The sequence below is a fragment of the Argiope bruennichi genome, chromosome 7 (genome assembly GCF_947563725.1).
Source record: "Argiope bruennichi chromosome 7, qqArgBrue1.1, whole genome shotgun sequence".
Classification (NCBI taxonomy): domain Eukaryota; kingdom Metazoa; phylum Arthropoda; class Arachnida; order Araneae; family Araneidae; genus Argiope; species Argiope bruennichi.
In genome coordinates, this window is record NC_079157.1 from 7001626 (window position 1) to 7019622 (window position 17997).

The window sequence follows — 17997 nt, forward strand, 5'->3', positions numbered from 1 at the left end:
ACAATTTGATAATAATTATTAAGGTATTAGTTTATAAACTATTTAAAATAGAAAAAAAAAATTTACTCTTTCTTTAAGTAAGGAAGAAATGAGACACAGCTTTAAAAGTTAACAGAATATAAGCTTAGCCTAAAAGTGGCATGTTTGTATTAATAAGCCTTTTATAGAAATAATCTGTTCAAAATATCATAAGTGGTTGTTTGTTTCCTGTACAAGTTCGTAATTCCTAACCAGTAACTTTAGAAATTATACATCAATATTTCTATCATTTGCTTAATTGCTGAAATATAATTCTTTTATATTGCTGAAATATAGCAATATAAAAGAACTCAAAACGAGAAATTTTGCCATTTTTACCAGACAATTGCTTGTTTAACTTACTGTTTTTAAAAGCTGTTTAATAAAGTGTATCATAACGGGAACTTTCTTTTCTTAGGCGAAAGACGCCACATAAATGGATGAAAGACAACTTTGATAATAAAAAAGTTCTGCATCGTGTGTAAATGCTATACGAATCTCCGTGTGGAAAGAAACATGATAATGGACCCAATAAAAGTACTTATGCAAAGTTACAAATGTTATTTTATTTCAAAAGAAAAAGATTTGCAAACATGCAAAGTTAGATGCATTTGCATATATCAGTAAAAGTCTAATTAAATAAGATCAGTAAAAGTCTAATTAAATTTCGTAGAATTCAGGGAAAGAATTCTACGAAAAAAAAAAAAAAAAAAAGAAGCTTCATTATTTTCCTATAATATAGATGGGTTAACAAATTTTTCTTTTAAAAAAATGTCGTATTCAAAATCAAAAATGTATCATATTAAATTTTTCATATTTCAAAAAATATAGAACATCCCGCTAGCTTATGGTTTCTCTTTCGTATGCACCAGTAAATGTCTTTTCAAATTACCCGGTTGAGAAAAGGCTTTATTACACAAGTCACAGACACACGGTCTTTCTTTAACTGTTTGCTTAAAATGATTTCATGAGAAAATGCTTTACTGAAGATACTACAGATATACAGATTTTTTCTTATGCGTCAATAAATGTTTCCTTAAAGTGTTTCGCTAAGAAAATGGTTTATTACACACATCAGAATTATACGGTTACTTTCTCGTATGTGTCAGTAAATGCATTTTCAAATATGATTGCTGAGAAAACGCTTTATTACATTTATCACAAATATACGGTTTCTCTTTTGTATGCGTTAGTAAATGTTGTTTCAAATTTCCCTTCAGACAAAAAGCTTTGTTGCACACATCACAAATATACGGTTTGTCTTTTGTATGGGTCATTAAATGCATTTTCAAATTTCCCTTCAGAGCAAATGCTTTATTACACATATTGCAAACATGCGCTTTCTCTTTTGTATGGGTCAGCAAATGTCTTTTCAAATTTACCGACACAGAAAACGCTTTATTACATACTTCACAGATATACGGTTTCTCTTTTGTATACCTCCTTAAATGTCTCTTTAAATTTCCTATTGCATAAAATCCTTTATTACATATATCACAAACATAAGATTTCTCCTGAGTGTGCGTTCTTAAATGTGTCTTTAAGTAGTGGATCTGAGAAAATGACTTATTGCAAATATTACAGACGTGCGATTTCCCTTCCGTATGGGTCAGCAAATGTCTTTTTAAACTGCTTCGACCAGAAAACGCCCTTTTACACACATCACAAACAAAAGATTTTTGATTCGTATGCGTCCATTCATGTGACTTCAAAAAACTCACCACAGAAAACGAAGCATTGCAAATATTACAAACGTATGGATTCTTTTCCGTATGCGTCACATAATGTGCTTTCAAATTTGATTTTTGAGAAAATGCTTTATTGCACTTATCGCAAATGTATGGTTTCTCTTTTGTATGGGTCCGTAAATGTCTCTTTAAATTTCCCTTGAGAGAAAAAGCTTTGTTGCACAAATCACAAACATTTGACTTCTCTTTTGTATGTGTCAGTAAATGTATTATCAAACTACCCTTCCTAGAAAACGCTTTATTACACATATTGCAAACATGCATTTTCTCTTTTGTATGGGTCAGCAAATGTCTTTTCAAATTTATTAGCACAGGAAACGCTTTATTACACACATCACAGACATACGGTTTTTCTTTCGAATGCGTCTTTAAATGTGTCTTTAAATTTCTTGGTGCAGAAAATCCTTTATTGCATACATCACAAACATATGGTTTTTCTTCGAATGCAGTTTTCTTCGTATGAGTCAGTAAATGGTTCCTTAAAATAATTCGTTGAGAAAACGCTTTATTACACACATCACAAACATGCGGTTTCTCTTTTGTGTGCGTCAGTAAATGCGTCTTTAAACTTGCCTGCTGAGAATACGATTCACTGGACATTTGCTTCGTGAACGAGAAGAAATCTCACTTTAAATTGCTTTGATAGAAAATGCCTCAAGACAAAAAAAAGAAAAAAAAAAAAAAAAGGATAAGGCTTCTTTTTTACTTGCATTAGTAAATGACTCTTTAAATCTTAATTCAAAGAAAATCTTTTGCTTTTTTTTTTTTTTTTTTTTTTTTTTACACAAATCTACATGTGATATTTGCGATATTTCTCTGCCATAAGTATAATGAAATGTTGTTTCTGACGAAGCAATCTGATTCACATGGCACAAATGAATTATTTTTATTTATCTAGTTAGTATGTTATTCTTTAAAATCTTAAATCGATAACATACCTCTATTGCATATATAGCATAAAAAATTTTCATATCAAATATTCATATCGATGAAATTGTACTTGTTGTACTTGCGTTTAGATCATATAATTAACATTAGCTATTTCAGGCGACTGGCTTGTTCTCTAGAAATAGTAAGAGCGCTTATCTTTTCTATCTATATTCATAACTCGATTTTGATGGTGCCAAGATGAAAACTCTTTTAAATTCATATCTTTAGGAACAATTGCTTTTACTCTTTCAGAAACAGCATTCTTGTTCGGTTCATTGCTTCCACGCACCTAGGGAGAGAGAGAGAGAAAAAAACACATCAGTATTTATACTTGAAGTAAGCAATAAGAATAACAAAAGCTTTTACAAATTCAATAAAAGCATATTTCACAACGGAATGCACTCATTATGAGAACAACAAATAGCACTTGTAGTGAAGAGAGACTCATGATGTGCAGATGAAAACACCGGTTTTTGAGAATAATATTTTATTCATATTTCTTTTAGATTCCACATCAGAAGACACACAAAACAACAAATTACACACACATATTTCACATGGAAGAATAAAATACCACATGATTTCAAGTTGGCTAACGAACTATCACAGAGTAGTGATGTCTTTCTAACTTATTGAAAAGCAGAGCTGCCAACCCTACATAAAAAAATTTAGGAGCACAAGACTAGAAAAATAGGAGCAAACAAGAAAAAATAGGAGCGAATCTACGATACCAAATTTTTACTAGTTATTCCCATGTACTCCCTTATTTTCACAGTTTTGACATAGATTTCTTTAAAGCAATGAAACTCAAAGAATGTTTAAATAAACAACAGCAATAAACAAATTAAAATTATTTTATATATGAAGTACACACATAGATAACTTTACTTCTTAAATATAAAAACTGGTTCTTTAGCTGTAAATTTTCTTACTATGTATTATTTAAGAAGTTTACTGTAGTTAATAAATTTCTAAACATTTCAATTTTGATTGATATTACAAAGACTAACCTTTTTATAGAGATTTCCAAATCATGCTAAAAATATTTACAAAATATTTTTTTTTTTTTTTCCCTGAAGGAAAAGATGAAAAATTTTTCTAACAAATTTTAGATTCATAAAAATGATCAGCTTCATTAAAAATAAGTATAAACACAAAATAAAGAAAACTAGGAATATTCCAATACTTATTTATTTAATGCAACAATAGTAGCAGATTTTGCTTTTTTTTAAAAATCTTAATCATATTTTTGAGAAAAGCAAACATTTGAAATATGAGATTTAGCAATTAAAATTGACTGTAATGTCGAAATGTTCATCGAACTTCTAAAATCTGTTTTGTTTCTACGAACAAGATTGAATATACGTTCGCAGGAAAGTTAGGATTTCGTTCGCGGGGAAAGCGAGGAGGATCTTCACATCCGCGTCGTGGCAGAGAAGTGATATGTCTTCGCATTGAGAGCGCGCCCGTGTTCTAAGCGCAAGTCTAGCGACTGACGAAAAGCAAACCGCATTCAGTATCGGAAACGATAATTTTTCAAAACCGGAAGTACTATTTTTTTTTTAAAATTGCATTTGACAAGCAGATTATTTAAATTACATAGGGAGAGTGGGAAATACAAAAATAAAACCGTCAAACTTCCAAAAATCGGAGTTTTCTGATAATTTTCGGATTACCGGAGTAAACTGATAAAAATCGGAGTACTTGGCAGGTCTGGAAAAGCATCATGGAAACTATACAAATACTCCGTCTTAAAGTGCCATCTAGGGGCAGGTGTGGAGAATAGACACTATATATATATATACACCACTGGTTACACCCTTCCCCTCTAATTCCGACATGGAACCAGGAGTTTGTGTGACCTTTGGTGGACGGCCACGTTTGCGAAGGGGAATAACACTACAGGGGCACACTTGGATTATCAAGACTTGCAATCTCATAAGATGAGGCTGACCTCTGTGTTAAAATCACGTAGAGACCATCTCTGCGTGGCATTCATTAGTTTTGCACTTTTTCTTTAAGAAGCAGGGGTTGTGATGCTACACAAACATGTTCTTCGGACTGATATTTTGGGGCAGCTCTTCTCTTTTTATCTATGTAAAAATTCCTAGTGTCCTGTTACTCTTCAATCACCTCTCTAACTTGCGTTGAAAACTTCGCAAATTTCTTGAAATAGGGAGTTATCTCTGGAACAAAGTTGTCATTTTGAATGATGGCTCCGATGTCTAGAACACAATAATGAATCATTCTCAGGATGGGAAAAATTATGCCTTGTGTCAGGACAACATGTTTCATTTTCAATTCATAACTTGCTGCTGACGGGAAAAATTTCTTGCGATCGTCGGGATGACTTCACTTTCGTTTCATTATTTCACTAGAACACAATGATGAACCATTCCCAGGATGGGAAAAAATTTTTATGTGTCAGGACGACACGTTTCACTTTGTTTCATAACTTCCCGGGATGAGAAAAATTATGCCTCAATTTCCTTTTTCAAGATCTCCTTCTTTACAAAGGACATTCTGTACGGGGGGGGGGGGGGGTACAGAGATAGGTGGTGTGGTGCTCCAAATAGTTGTTGCTTCTCCCCCTGGTTCAAAAATAAGGTCAGGACCTGTTTGTCAAAAATAGAGTCATGACCTGTTTGTCCACCAAAGCTCTTTTATATAGGCAACGGCAAAGAATTTATATTCAACACTATTTATTATCAAACACACGCAATCCATGCATATATTCCTTCTCTACAAATAAAAACATGAAAAATATAATGAAATCAAAGTAAAAGTTTCAGTTACTGCAACAAAATCACCAAAGGATGAGTTAGTAGGAGAGATACTTCCTCCTTTACTTACGGGTTGAAGAAAATGGAATTCGAACTTAATCACACAAAAATTATACCGAGATATTTCACATTTTGAAGAATGCACTTTTAGAAGTTGCAAAGTGACTTTAGAACACAAAATTTTCACTTTGTGTCGAACTTGGATGCTATCTTTCACATCAAAGCAGGATCACAACAGTATAGCAGGATTGTTATTGTGAATATTAGAATAAACGAGCACAATGCAGGAGTACAATAAAAAACAGCAGGGCTGCTATCGGAATAAATTGCTTATCCTCGCATAAAACACCTTGACTGCTGTCAACAGGAGTATAGCAGGTTTGCTCTTCTCTCCTCGTCAGATACCGGAAATCAAGAGAATCGCAATGCCTTTAATTGGTCGTTAAGCTTACGGCGCAGGTCTTTAGATTCTTCGGAGCCGTTAGGGTTATGCCACGGTTTGGGCGCCATTTGTAATGATGAGAGGCTCATGGCGTTGTGCAGATGAAAACACCGGCTTTTGGGAATCATATTGAGATTTTTTCTAGATTCCACATCATAAGACACACAAAACAACAAATTACACACATCTACTTAACATGGAAGAATAAAATACCACATGATTTCAAGTTGGCATCTAAACTATCACAGAGAAGTGATGTCTTACTTACTAACTGAAAGGCGTCATGGGACTTACAAAATACTCCGTCTCAAAGTGCCATCTAGGGACAGGTGTGGAGAATAAACACTATATATATATCTATATATATATATATTAAACTCTTAATTTAATCCAAATTAATTTCCAAAACTTTATCTTAATTTAGCCCATAGTAACATCATTCTAAAAATATTCTCTTATTTCGTGATCCAATTCCACTTTCGGTTTAATTAATGCCTCTGTAAAACTAATGCGCCATCAGAACTACGTATCAAGAGAAAGTGATATCTTCGGTTGCCCTTGAAAAGGAGTCAAAGTTCACCACATGTATTGAATTGGCGCCTGGCCAGAAATCCTATGTTATATAAGACTAGTGATCATTTGTTCGTCCCTTTTTGCTTTTGTGCCTCGCTGTGCCTTCTTGTAAATAATAATGTTTGCCTCCCGAGAGAGAATAAAACGGAATTAAAAATACCAAGTCTCTTCACTGCTTCGAACCTACATTCTACTTAAACCAAAAATATGTTACATATTATTTAGTCGACAGAATTCGAAAAATCATTATATATATACCACTGGTTACACTCTCACATTTTTTAGTTTTAACGATCCCAGAAAAATATAGTATTAATAAGAAATAATGAACAAAAACGTTTTAAATGAATTTCCCATGGTAAAGAAATACAGCATTAAATAATTTATTGAATATTATTTATAGAAATACTAAATTTGAGATTAAGAAGTATTTTCATTTAATTATAATATTTAAAAGATGAATAATTAAATTTTAGGATGATATAAAAAAATCCTTTAATTCAATAACATTTTCTAAAGTTAGAGGCGAAACAAAAGAATTACGAAATGTGCTTCAATCAAATTTAATAGTTTTCGAATAAATGATGTACCCTTTGAAACCTTTACATTCAATTTCATTAGAGATATATGAATTTCATTTAACACTAGCCGCCTTTGGCGACCAGCTGGTTCGCCAATCTTTATGCTCGTTAAAATTTTCAATTCCATATTTTATTAAGCTTGTTTTGTAATAGCTTCTTCATCAAAATATTTTTAGGCTTGAAATTTTGATAGTCATATAATTTACTCATACTATTAAGAAGGCTTTAAACTATAATGTACTCTGTATCTTTCTAATTTTTTGTCAGCTCCTGTAAAATTTCAACTTTAAATTAAAGTGAAAATAATTAAACTATAATTTATATATATATATATATATATATATATATATATATATATATATATATATATATATATATTTACTAAAACCAGGATTTTTTTTTTTTTAATTTAAATATGAGAACTGGAAACAGAATCGTCCAGCATTTAAGTCTTACATGCACAGCAGAATAATTTTCATAATTTTTAATATATCTTTTAGTGATCTTAAAGGAGTCATATTCTGCGAAATATTCTTGGCACTTCAATTTTTAATAAGTAAATGAAGTTTCTATCTTCTGCTATCAAATCTGATCGATTTCTGAATAGAATAGCTCAGAGACAATCATCATTTTCGCAATTTTAAGCCAAACATTCTTGAGAAAGCCTGGGAAGAGAGTGACACGGTCGATGAAGTGGTCTTAAGTCGCCGGTTTTTATTGAACAGTGATATTCAAATTTTCATAAATCATTCAGTTTTAGTGACTGATTTAGTTGACTGGAGTGTAACCTTTTTATTTAAAATATTAGCGTCTCAAGACTATTTTGTTAAATATTATTCACAGAGCAAAGGATCTAGATAAAAGCTAAACATTTCAAAATTTATTAGAACCTTAATTGACTAAAGATACATAAAATATAATTGCTTATTTCATTTAGACTATTTAACACATGTATTTTTATTATTAAAAGTTTACAAATTAGCCGTTGGGCAATGAAGTGAAAGATTATATGTTAAAACGCGTTTGCCTGAAATAAAGCTAATTTATTGAATTAATGATGTGGATATTGCAAAAGATCACAGAAAACATTGTCCTTCATTTATTTTTTAGAAAATAATATACTTCTTATTTATTTCATTTCATATAGACGCGTGATGAAAATTGCCTTTTTCTAGCTTTATTTTACAGTAACAATTAACATATTTTTAATAGAGATTCTGTCAATGTGATGGCAACACATTGATAAAAGTTAACTTTTTTCCATGCACGCGTAACTTTCTCGTGCAGGTTAAATATTATTTTTATTTCGTGAGAATTAAATTGTTGAAAAATATGGTTAAAATATTATTTTTTTTAATTTAATTGAAAATAAAAACTTAATTAATAGATAAAAACATTGGCATCATTAAAAAGATAAGTTTTTGAACTTTAATTTGAAATGAAAATAATTGCTTTGCAATAATAATTCCAGAAATTTTTACAAAAAAAAAATGCCGTCATTTCGATTCGATTTTAATTAATTAAACTTCTTATTAGAAGTTTTTAAAAAATCGCTCTCAGTGCACATACCTGACTTCCAAGGTATACATGTGCCAAATTTGGTAGCTATAGGTCAGACGATCTCGCCAATAGAGCGCCAACACACACACATTCAGCTTTATTATAAGTACAGCATTATATACTTATAATAGTCTGAATAATATTTTTTTAGTTGTAACTCACAGAGCAAAGTATGAAAAAATTTAAAATTCGTAATTTATCAGAGCATTTAATGACCCAACTTGCATAAAATATAATTATTTACTTTATTTAAACCATTTTAACAATACTAAACAGTATGTATGTTTATTACTAAAGATTTACAAGTTAGCCTTTGGGCCCGGATTTGAATGGATATCCTGTATGAATTAACCCGTGTTATCTTAAATAAAGCTAATTTATTGAATTAATCATAAAGTTATTGCAAACGATCATAAAAAACTTTGCCTACATTTTTTTTTATATATAAAATACTAGCCGCCTTTGGCGACCAGCCGGTTCGCCAATCTTAATGTTCGTTAAAATTTTAATAATTAAATATTTTATTCAATTCCAACTTTAATAGATTCTTCAGCAAAATATTTTAAAACTTCAAATTTTGATAGTCATATAATTCACTCATAATATTATAAAGGCCTTCAGTCATAACGTGATATGTATCTCTGTAATTTTCTGTTACCCCTCATAGAATTTATGCTTTAAATTAAAGTGTAAAGGATTAATCTGCAATTAATATAATAATATTTTTTACTGAAACAAAGCATTTTTTAATAATATGATTATTGATAATAGAGTCACTGAGCGTTTAAACTTTATGGGCACTAAAGAATATCTTTCTTAATTTATATAATATCTCCAGAATTTGTCAACAAAATTTTCTCAGATTCATCATGAACGGATCGATTCATTAACAATGTTTCATTTTAAATGCATCAAACACTAAGAAAATAAAATGAATCGTTTAAAATAATCGGTCGAAAATACGTTTAAAAAAACTACTTAAAAAACGATGTACTTAAAGCTATAAGCATATATCAAAAAATATATAACTAACATAAATACAATTTGATTACAAAATCATGCAATTAGCCTAAAAATAATTTAAATCATTGAAAACAGGTTAAAAAAAACTACTTAAAAAACGATGTACTTAAAACTATAAGCATATACAAAAAATATATAACTAACATAAATACAATTTAATTACAAAAGCATGCAATTAGCCTAAAAATAATTTAAATCATTGAAAACAGGTTAAAAAAAACTACTTAAAAAACGATGTACTTAAAACTATAAGCATATATCAAAAAATATATAACTAACATAAATACAATTTAATTACAAAAGCATGCAATTAGCCTAAAAATAATTTAAATCATTGAAATCAGGTTAAAAAAAACTACTTAAAAAACGATGTACTTAAAACTATAAGCATATAAAAAAATATATAACTAACATAAATACAATTTACTTACAAAAGCATACAACTAACCTAAAAGTAATTTAAATCGTCCGTTGATAATGGTTGCCATGCCAACAATCAGAACACAGTGCGCATGCGTGAATTTTCTTCGCCTTTTACGGTAACGCAAATGCGTGAATTTTTCTACTCCAGTTGGGGTAACGCTATGCAGATTATACATTTTTAATTTCCTTTATTCTGTGTTATTTTAATTCAAAAGTACTTCAGAATGAATCTGAAACATGGATTAATTAACAATGTTTAATTTTAAATGCATAAAACATTAAGAAAATAAACAGAATCGTTTGAAATAATCCGCCGAAAAATCTTAACCCTAGCCTCATTACTGTTGGGAGAAAAAAAGAACTAAAGCCTAAATCATTTGGCGTTGGGGAAAATGGAAGATTATTTTGGCGGAAAAGTTGGCGGTGGGGAAAATGGAAGATTTTTTTGGCGGGAAAGTTAGTTTTTAATTAATAATTAAAATTCTAATTAAAATTTCAAAAAAAGGGACCCCAGGTGCATATTCCCGACCTCTAAGGTATACATGTACCAAATTTGGTAGCTGTATGTCAAATGACCTGGCCTGTAGAGCGCCAACACACACACACACACACACACACACATTGAGCTTTATTATAAGTATAGATATAGATATAGATGGTATTTCTTATTTCATCTCATATAGTCATGAACTGATAACTACATTTTTACAAATTTATTTTGCAGTAATAATTAAATTATTTTTTAATCGGAGTTTTTGTAAACGTGATGGCAACATGTTCATAAAAGCTAATTTTTTGCCATGCTCGAATTTTATTTTTATTTTGTGTGAAATAGATTGTTGGAAAAAAATAATTAAATTAAAAAAAATCATTAAAAATATATATTTAATTTAATGATTAAGACATTAGCCTCACTGAAAAGATTATTTTTAGAAGTTTAATTTGATGCAAAATCAATTATGTGCTGTAATATTTTCGGAAGTTATATCGGAAAAATGCCAGAATTTCGCTAAACTTTTAATTAATTAAAATTCTAATTAACAATTCAAAAGAATCGCTCCGAGGTGCACATTCCCAGCCTCCAAGGTATACCGAAAGGTCTGGCCTGTAGAGCGCCAACACACACACACACACATTGAGTTTTATTATAAATATAGGTAAATAAACTCCTTGAGAATTGGGTTGTAGAGAAAAACTATCGGTATTATATAAATATACATCTGCAGTTAAATGTAAAGCCTTTCACGAAACCCTACACATGCCAGAGGACCGCCAACACATTTTGGGGTCATAATGGGGTTACTAGTACCTAAGACGCCCATATTAAAAGAAAATATATTTATGGACCACCGATGAAAAATTTCAAAAACGCTTCTGATGAGTTGTTTAAAAACGGAAGTACATTAAACAAAGAGAAATATTAAAATGAAATAATAAAATTCACCCCGAATTTGAGGAACGTTTCAAGAATTTAACAGATTCGAACCAACTGTTACATTCAAGTGCTACCTACTCATTTGGCAATATTGAGTGGAAGGAATAACTAAGAACATAAATTATATATTCTCTGTATCTTTTGAGGAAAATGAAGCTTTTTTCTTTCAAAATGGTATAAATTTAAAAGCACGTGGTTCGGAACCTAAGAATAACTTTTGGAATCTAATGGACGAAGTAATTTAGAAACAAATTATTAAATATATTATTAATAGAAATAGAAGCAAACGAAATATCCGTATGTCTGTGACAAAGAGAACTCAAAAACTCTTTAACCTAGACGGCTGAAATTTGATATACAGTTTTTACACAAATTCCAGATTTATATCAAATTTTGAGCAAAATCTGATCAGAGTATGTCTGTCTGTTCGAATATAAGTTAACACGATAGTTCAAAAGGAACAGAGTCAGACAGATAAAACGTCAACTTTTTGTAGACACTTGTCAAATTTTGAGACAAATCCAATAACGAGTTGACTATCTGTCGGCCTGTAGTTCCAGAAACAAGTAAACGCAATGACTTCGATATATCAAATTTGGTATGAGACTTTGTGACTACAAATGTAGCTACGTGTCAAATTCTTCTTTCAATCGGTTGAGAAAAAAACACAAATCCGATTTTTGAATGCTATTAACGCTTGCAAAGGATTAACCGCCAAATAACTCGCGAAGGATGACACGACAGATTCAGAAAAAAAGTTAAATTTACGACAAAAGTTAATATTTAGTGACTATTGTTCGCCATTGCCATGGAAGGCGTTCTCTTGCATAACAAATTTATTAGAGTAAGCGAGAAAGTTTTGGGGGAATCATTCCTTCTGGTTTGTTATTCTTTTTAGCTTGAATTCACTAAGTAAGACATTTATTACTTGATAAGTTTGTCAGTTGTTAAAGCATTATTATGCGCCAAGGGACAAAACTAAAATTGTCATGTATCCCAAAGCATTAAAAAAGTAATTAATTAATTACTAGGGTTTAGAGGTAGTAAAAGATCGTGTATAAAAATTCGAAAAATGTTAGACAAGGATTTTTTTTTTTTTTTTGCTTTATTTTTAGAAACAAATAAACGGAGCTAGAACTGCCTGCACTACTGCTCGTATAAAATTATTGTTAAAACATTGTAATACAAAAGATTCTATTCAGGTCTGCACCTTTATATTTGCTTAAAATGAGAATAATAGTTACACTGAATAAGTTTTAAATCTCGTAACTACACACAAAGTTATAATGATTTAAAAAAAGAATGAGTGCAAAAATTTAATTGATTCAAAATTAAAAAAACATGGTTGTATTTTACTTCATTAATAAACTCTTAACATTCATTGTTATAATTTTGTTTAACTCCATTGAAGCGGCACTTAATTTTTTAAAAAGTCATTCGTATTATTTTTATTTTCTTAGAAAACAGTAAAATAATTAATAAATTAGTGTTAAATCTGTTATTATCAAATTGTTGATTATGAAACATTTGCATAACTTTGCTGATCCTGTGATAAGAATGCATTTTAATTCAAACTTAATTTGACAGTCCCTTTCAGTATTTATTTAAAGCTTCAAATTCAGTTTTTTTAAAAGTAAATTAAAATATGAGGCTAATTCATGTCTCAATGAAAACAAGAGTTAACAGTTACTATATATTCTAAATTTGCATGTGATTTAATTAGTGAAAATATAATTTGCAATTGCTTCAAAGAGAAAATATGACATTTCAATATTTCCTAATTTTTGTCCAATGCAACACGATTTTGAATGTGCCGCACTAATAATTGGTATGATATGAAATTAGAAAAATACAAAATTCTATATGTTAACAAATAAAAAAAAATGGACTTAATTTTTTTCTAAATGTATTCTCATAAGCATATATATTAAAATTTGTATGAAATGTTTGTATAATTTTAATAATACATAAAAAAAATTACATATACTCCTTTATTTAGTAATATTTTTTCAGCACTTAGGATGAAAAACCCTATTACCAAATGTAAAACATACAATATATATATATATATATATATATATATATATATATATATATATATATATATATATATATATATATATATATATATACATAGCAAAAGTAGTGGTGTAGTAAAGATGGAAATAATCTGAATTGTATACAGACAACATTTTTTATGAGTAATTTCAAAAAGGTGCAAGTATACATTTATCATACAAGTTTGTGAATTCTGTCATTGATTAATTTTAGAAAATCAAGGGAAAAAATGCACCCATTTAACTCATTCATTTTTAAACTACCATACTTCTTTCTCTCAAAACACACAATAAATATGATAATGTCTGGGCCACAATAAATATGATAATGACGTAGTAGCCAAATAATTAATCATTTCACTGAGTAACTAGTATTTGAATTAAAAATCCAATCAATCACATATAAAAAAAATAAAGACAAAATTTAATTGTGGAAAATGACTCATTAAAAGTACACATAAATAAGTCTTTATGACTTGATATGATGATAGTCTTTTAAAAACCATTAAATAGAAATCTTTAGTTAAAAAAAAATAAGATTTATCTTTAAAAAAAGTATCAGATGTAATGCATTTTAAACATTTATTTTATCATATATATATATATATATATATATATATATATATATATATATATATATATATATATATATATATATATATATATATAATCTTTCTGCTCTGGTGTAATAATTAATATAAAAGAGATGTTTGCAGTACCTTTTTTTTTTTTTTTTTACTATCTAATGAATTTATTTCTCATATAGAATGAAATGACAAGTAATTTTAAACATGCATTCACACTCAATATAAAGCATTTTTTGTAAACATTTTTAATTACAACTGAAAAAAAATATTCTTTAAATTTTCTCATAAAAAATTCTATCATAAAAACATTTTCATCATACTGCAATAACTTTCACATTTCAGCAAATAGAATTTAAAAATCTTAAAGAAATGAAAAGCAACTAAATTGCATATCTTAATGAATGTTTTTATCTAGCAGAGTGCAAGATGCATTAAATTCCTGGCTTTTATGTGGGATTTATTTATGCAACTGAAGATAATCTTTTTTTTTTTATGCCATGTATAAAAAATCTGTATAAAAACCACAAATAATCATTTGATAATTTCATCAACTGCCAATGAAATAATTTTATATTATAGAAATAGTTGTACAATAAATTTGTCACTAACATAAGTAAACTTCAAAAAATATGTGGGCAAAATATTTCAGGTGAATAAAGTAAGCTCTCAATGTATCTTATATGCTTAATAATTTTTAAAAAGTGATGTGGAGAAAATTAAAGAAAGATATTTTGTAAATAAAGATAATTAGAAATATATCTAATCTTATGCCTGCTTACCAGACATGAACAGCTTCACAAATAGAAATGTATGATAAGTTGTACACAGTTCAAAAGATTTGAAAATTGTGGCAACCAGATTTGAGACACAGACTGCAATGCTTGCATCCATACATAATACTTAAAAATTCTGCTTACTGAAAATATAGCAATTAATTGTAACAAACATATATATTTATATAATTTTGTGATGCATGCTAAAAGTAAAGGTTAAAAGAACTTATAAAACAGATAAAGCAAATAACGTGTTATTTAATTACATATATTCACAAAACAAGCATATTTAAAAATAACCGGATATAGATTCAAAATATTCTAAATCCATACTACTAATTTAAAATTAATTAAAAACTGGTTTAAAACATTTTTTGAATACACACTTTAATAATATTTATAAATAATTAAAAACAGGTTCAAGATTTTTACGAAATCCAAACAACAGTCTCATTTGACAATGACTAAAAACAGATTATAATGTTTTAAATACACATTAAAATAGATTATAATTTTGCAAATAACATTAAAATTATATTTATAAATTACAGAAAAAATACTTATAATGTTTCAAACTGCTATTATGAAATCATTAGGGCTTTTGACATTGGATTTGATACATTAATTAAAAATAAATAGTAAATTTTGCTGGATAGTTATGATGTTACTTTTTTTCTTTTTTTTACTGGCTTACTGTATCAATTTTCTCACATAAGAGATTTAAAGTTATTGCTTTAGATTCATTAGTGGAGGTAGATTAGAATATTTCTGTGTAGAATTACACGGTAATATTCTTAAATGACTTTTTTCTTGAAATAAAAAAGCATCTCTGCTGCTCGAGATTTTTATTGGCTGAAGCATGAAAATATATATTGTTTCATGCATCTTTCCTAGATGCATATTTGTATGCATTCCAGCATGAATTCATTAGCAATAAGCCTATAATGTACAACAATTCAAATAAGAGGCAGAAAAATACTTCCCATAACCTGCTGTTACATCAACATTTGATAAAACATTCTCAACATTTTACAGAAGTATTTTAAATGTTGCCCTATCTTTTTCAGTTAAAAGAGTTCTCAACATCTTATATACTAAGGCTTGATTTTGCATACCTTTGATTTTATTAAGATTTTTGTACCACCCAGTTAAAACATGCCAAGTATTAAAAAAAAATAGTTTTGTACATCTTTCTTTATCATGCATTGATGAAAAGATGTCCCATATCAGACATAAAAATATTTGGTTTTATGCTTCCTATCTTTTCTTTAATTTTGGACAAAAAACAATGTAATCATGCCTTCACCAGTTAAATTTGAATTACAATATACTACTAAAAAAAAACCTACTTTTGGATCATCAGTAACTAATAAAGTCAATAGTTTAAAACTATAGCTATTCAAGTCGTGTGCCAGTGCAATTACCATCATTATATCTGTGTCAAATCTGCAATACGAGATTTTTGACAAACAGTAATTGTAAGAGAAATGACAAAAATTTCACAAATTTCTGTGTCATAAATATAAATTTTCAAGTTGTGAATTTTCATGTTCGATGAAAAATGAACTTCTTGAACACATTGAAATAAATCATATTGCAAAACCTAATCCACTGCCAGTCCAGTCATTGTCAGCATATTCATGTCCACATCGAGAAGCAACATTTTATGAATTTGTTGCTTTTTTAAAGCATAAATTCAACGCTAGATCCAAAATCCCCAAGCCACTATTCCATCTGCACAAAATACTCCTCCTCTATTCATTGTATTAGAGACATAAAATTAATCCTTTATGTCTGACGATTTTAAAGCCTTCTTTAATGTTTGGTGTGCTATTTTCCAATAAATCTAAACTTCTTCGTTTTATGTAACTGGCATGTAATAGAGCACAAAAGAAAAATTTGACGTCTGGAACAACTAAAATAATAAATGAAAAAATACCTAAAATTTTCAATAGAGTATACGGGCTGATTAATTAAACTCATGAGGCCACATTAAAAAAAAATGACAGAATTAACATTAATATGACTGTGGAAAAATGGCACAAAGACTTGATATACAATAGCGATCTGTAAGGGAAATGTGGTGGACAATTAGATAAAGCTATATACAATTCAGTTTAAAATCTAAGGTTCAAATTATTACATAGATTGGCTCTATTCAAAGAGGAAAACTAACAAAAAAAAATATAAAACACATAAATTAATTAGATACACTACTTACTTTACTGTGGATGATCAAGATACTGCCAATTTGTTTATCCTTCGTGTCGCCAAATCTTACTACTGCTAATCTCCGCACGGTTCTCTCAGGTAAACCATGCGTGAAAGGTATGTGCAATAACGTATTTTTTACAGAAGCGGATAGCGAAAGAACAATCATACAATGTTAACGGACTTACAAATTTTCTGAACAGGAATGAGTGTCTCTGTGCATGCTCCGATTTTACTGGAGAAAATAAGTAATATTCACTATGGTTCATGATCGTTCTCTCGCTATCCGCTTACGTCAGGAGCATCATCAAGAGGAAGAATATTTTCGTGTTTAGAATATCAAAAATGTTAAAAATATTTTATCATTTACAACTATTAAAAAGAGTTGGAACGTTTTTTTTTTCAATATATTTTGAAAGTTAATTAAAAAAGTATTTTATAAATAAAATATTTTATAATTCAAACTTTAAAAATAGGGTTGATTTTTGGTTTCTTAAATATTTAATGAGACTGCCTGAAAAATGACAGTAAAATTAATGTGTCTTCAGTACTATATTGAGGATGTAAGTTAGGAAAGTATGGTTATGTTTTTTTCCTTATATTTAAAGTAAAATAAAGGTTAACCTTATTTTTTTAAATGCTTTATTTAAAAATGTTAGTAATCAAATACCCATATATATGAATTTAATATAATAATTTAGAAAATGTAAAGAAATTTATCTTCCTTTGAGGAATTTCTGAGAATAACATTTGAAATAATTTTAAAAAGGGCTTTTGAGCAACAAGGAAGTACCAATATTAATTGAAGCTGCTGTTTTTCTTCATATCTTCTTTTGTTGAGTATTTTAGTTTA

At 28.8% G+C, this 17997-nt stretch overlaps 1 protein-coding gene across 2 annotated transcripts; it reads right to left on the bottom strand.

Annotated features, from left to right (window-relative positions):
* Window positions 1-175: 175 nt before the first annotated feature.
* On the bottom strand, window positions 176-17268 carry LOC129976745 (zinc finger protein 84-like). Of its 2 annotated transcripts, XM_056090474.1 has the most exons (3): window positions 17155-17268; window positions 14940-15076; window positions 176-2985 (listed from the first exon to the last, which is right to left on the bottom strand). In XM_056090474.1, the coding sequence occupies exon 3, from the start codon at window positions 2364-2366 to the stop codon at window positions 1107-1109; it is 1260 nt and encodes a 419-aa protein (XP_055946449.1). In that variant the 5' UTR covers window positions 2367-2985; window positions 14940-15076; window positions 17155-17268; the 3' UTR covers window positions 176-1106. The 2 variants fall into 2 exon arrangements, with proteins under 2 accessions (XP_055946449.1, XP_055946448.1); XM_056090473.1 differs by lacking the exon at window positions 14940-15076.
* Between the last annotated feature and the right edge of the window lie 729 nt (window positions 17269-17997).

Excerpts from the sequence above, each read along its gene's own strand:
- LOC129976745 (XM_056090473.1), bottom strand. The coding sequence starts at position 2,366 with ATGTCCAGTGAATCGTATTCTCAGCAGGCAAGTTTAAAGACGCATTTA.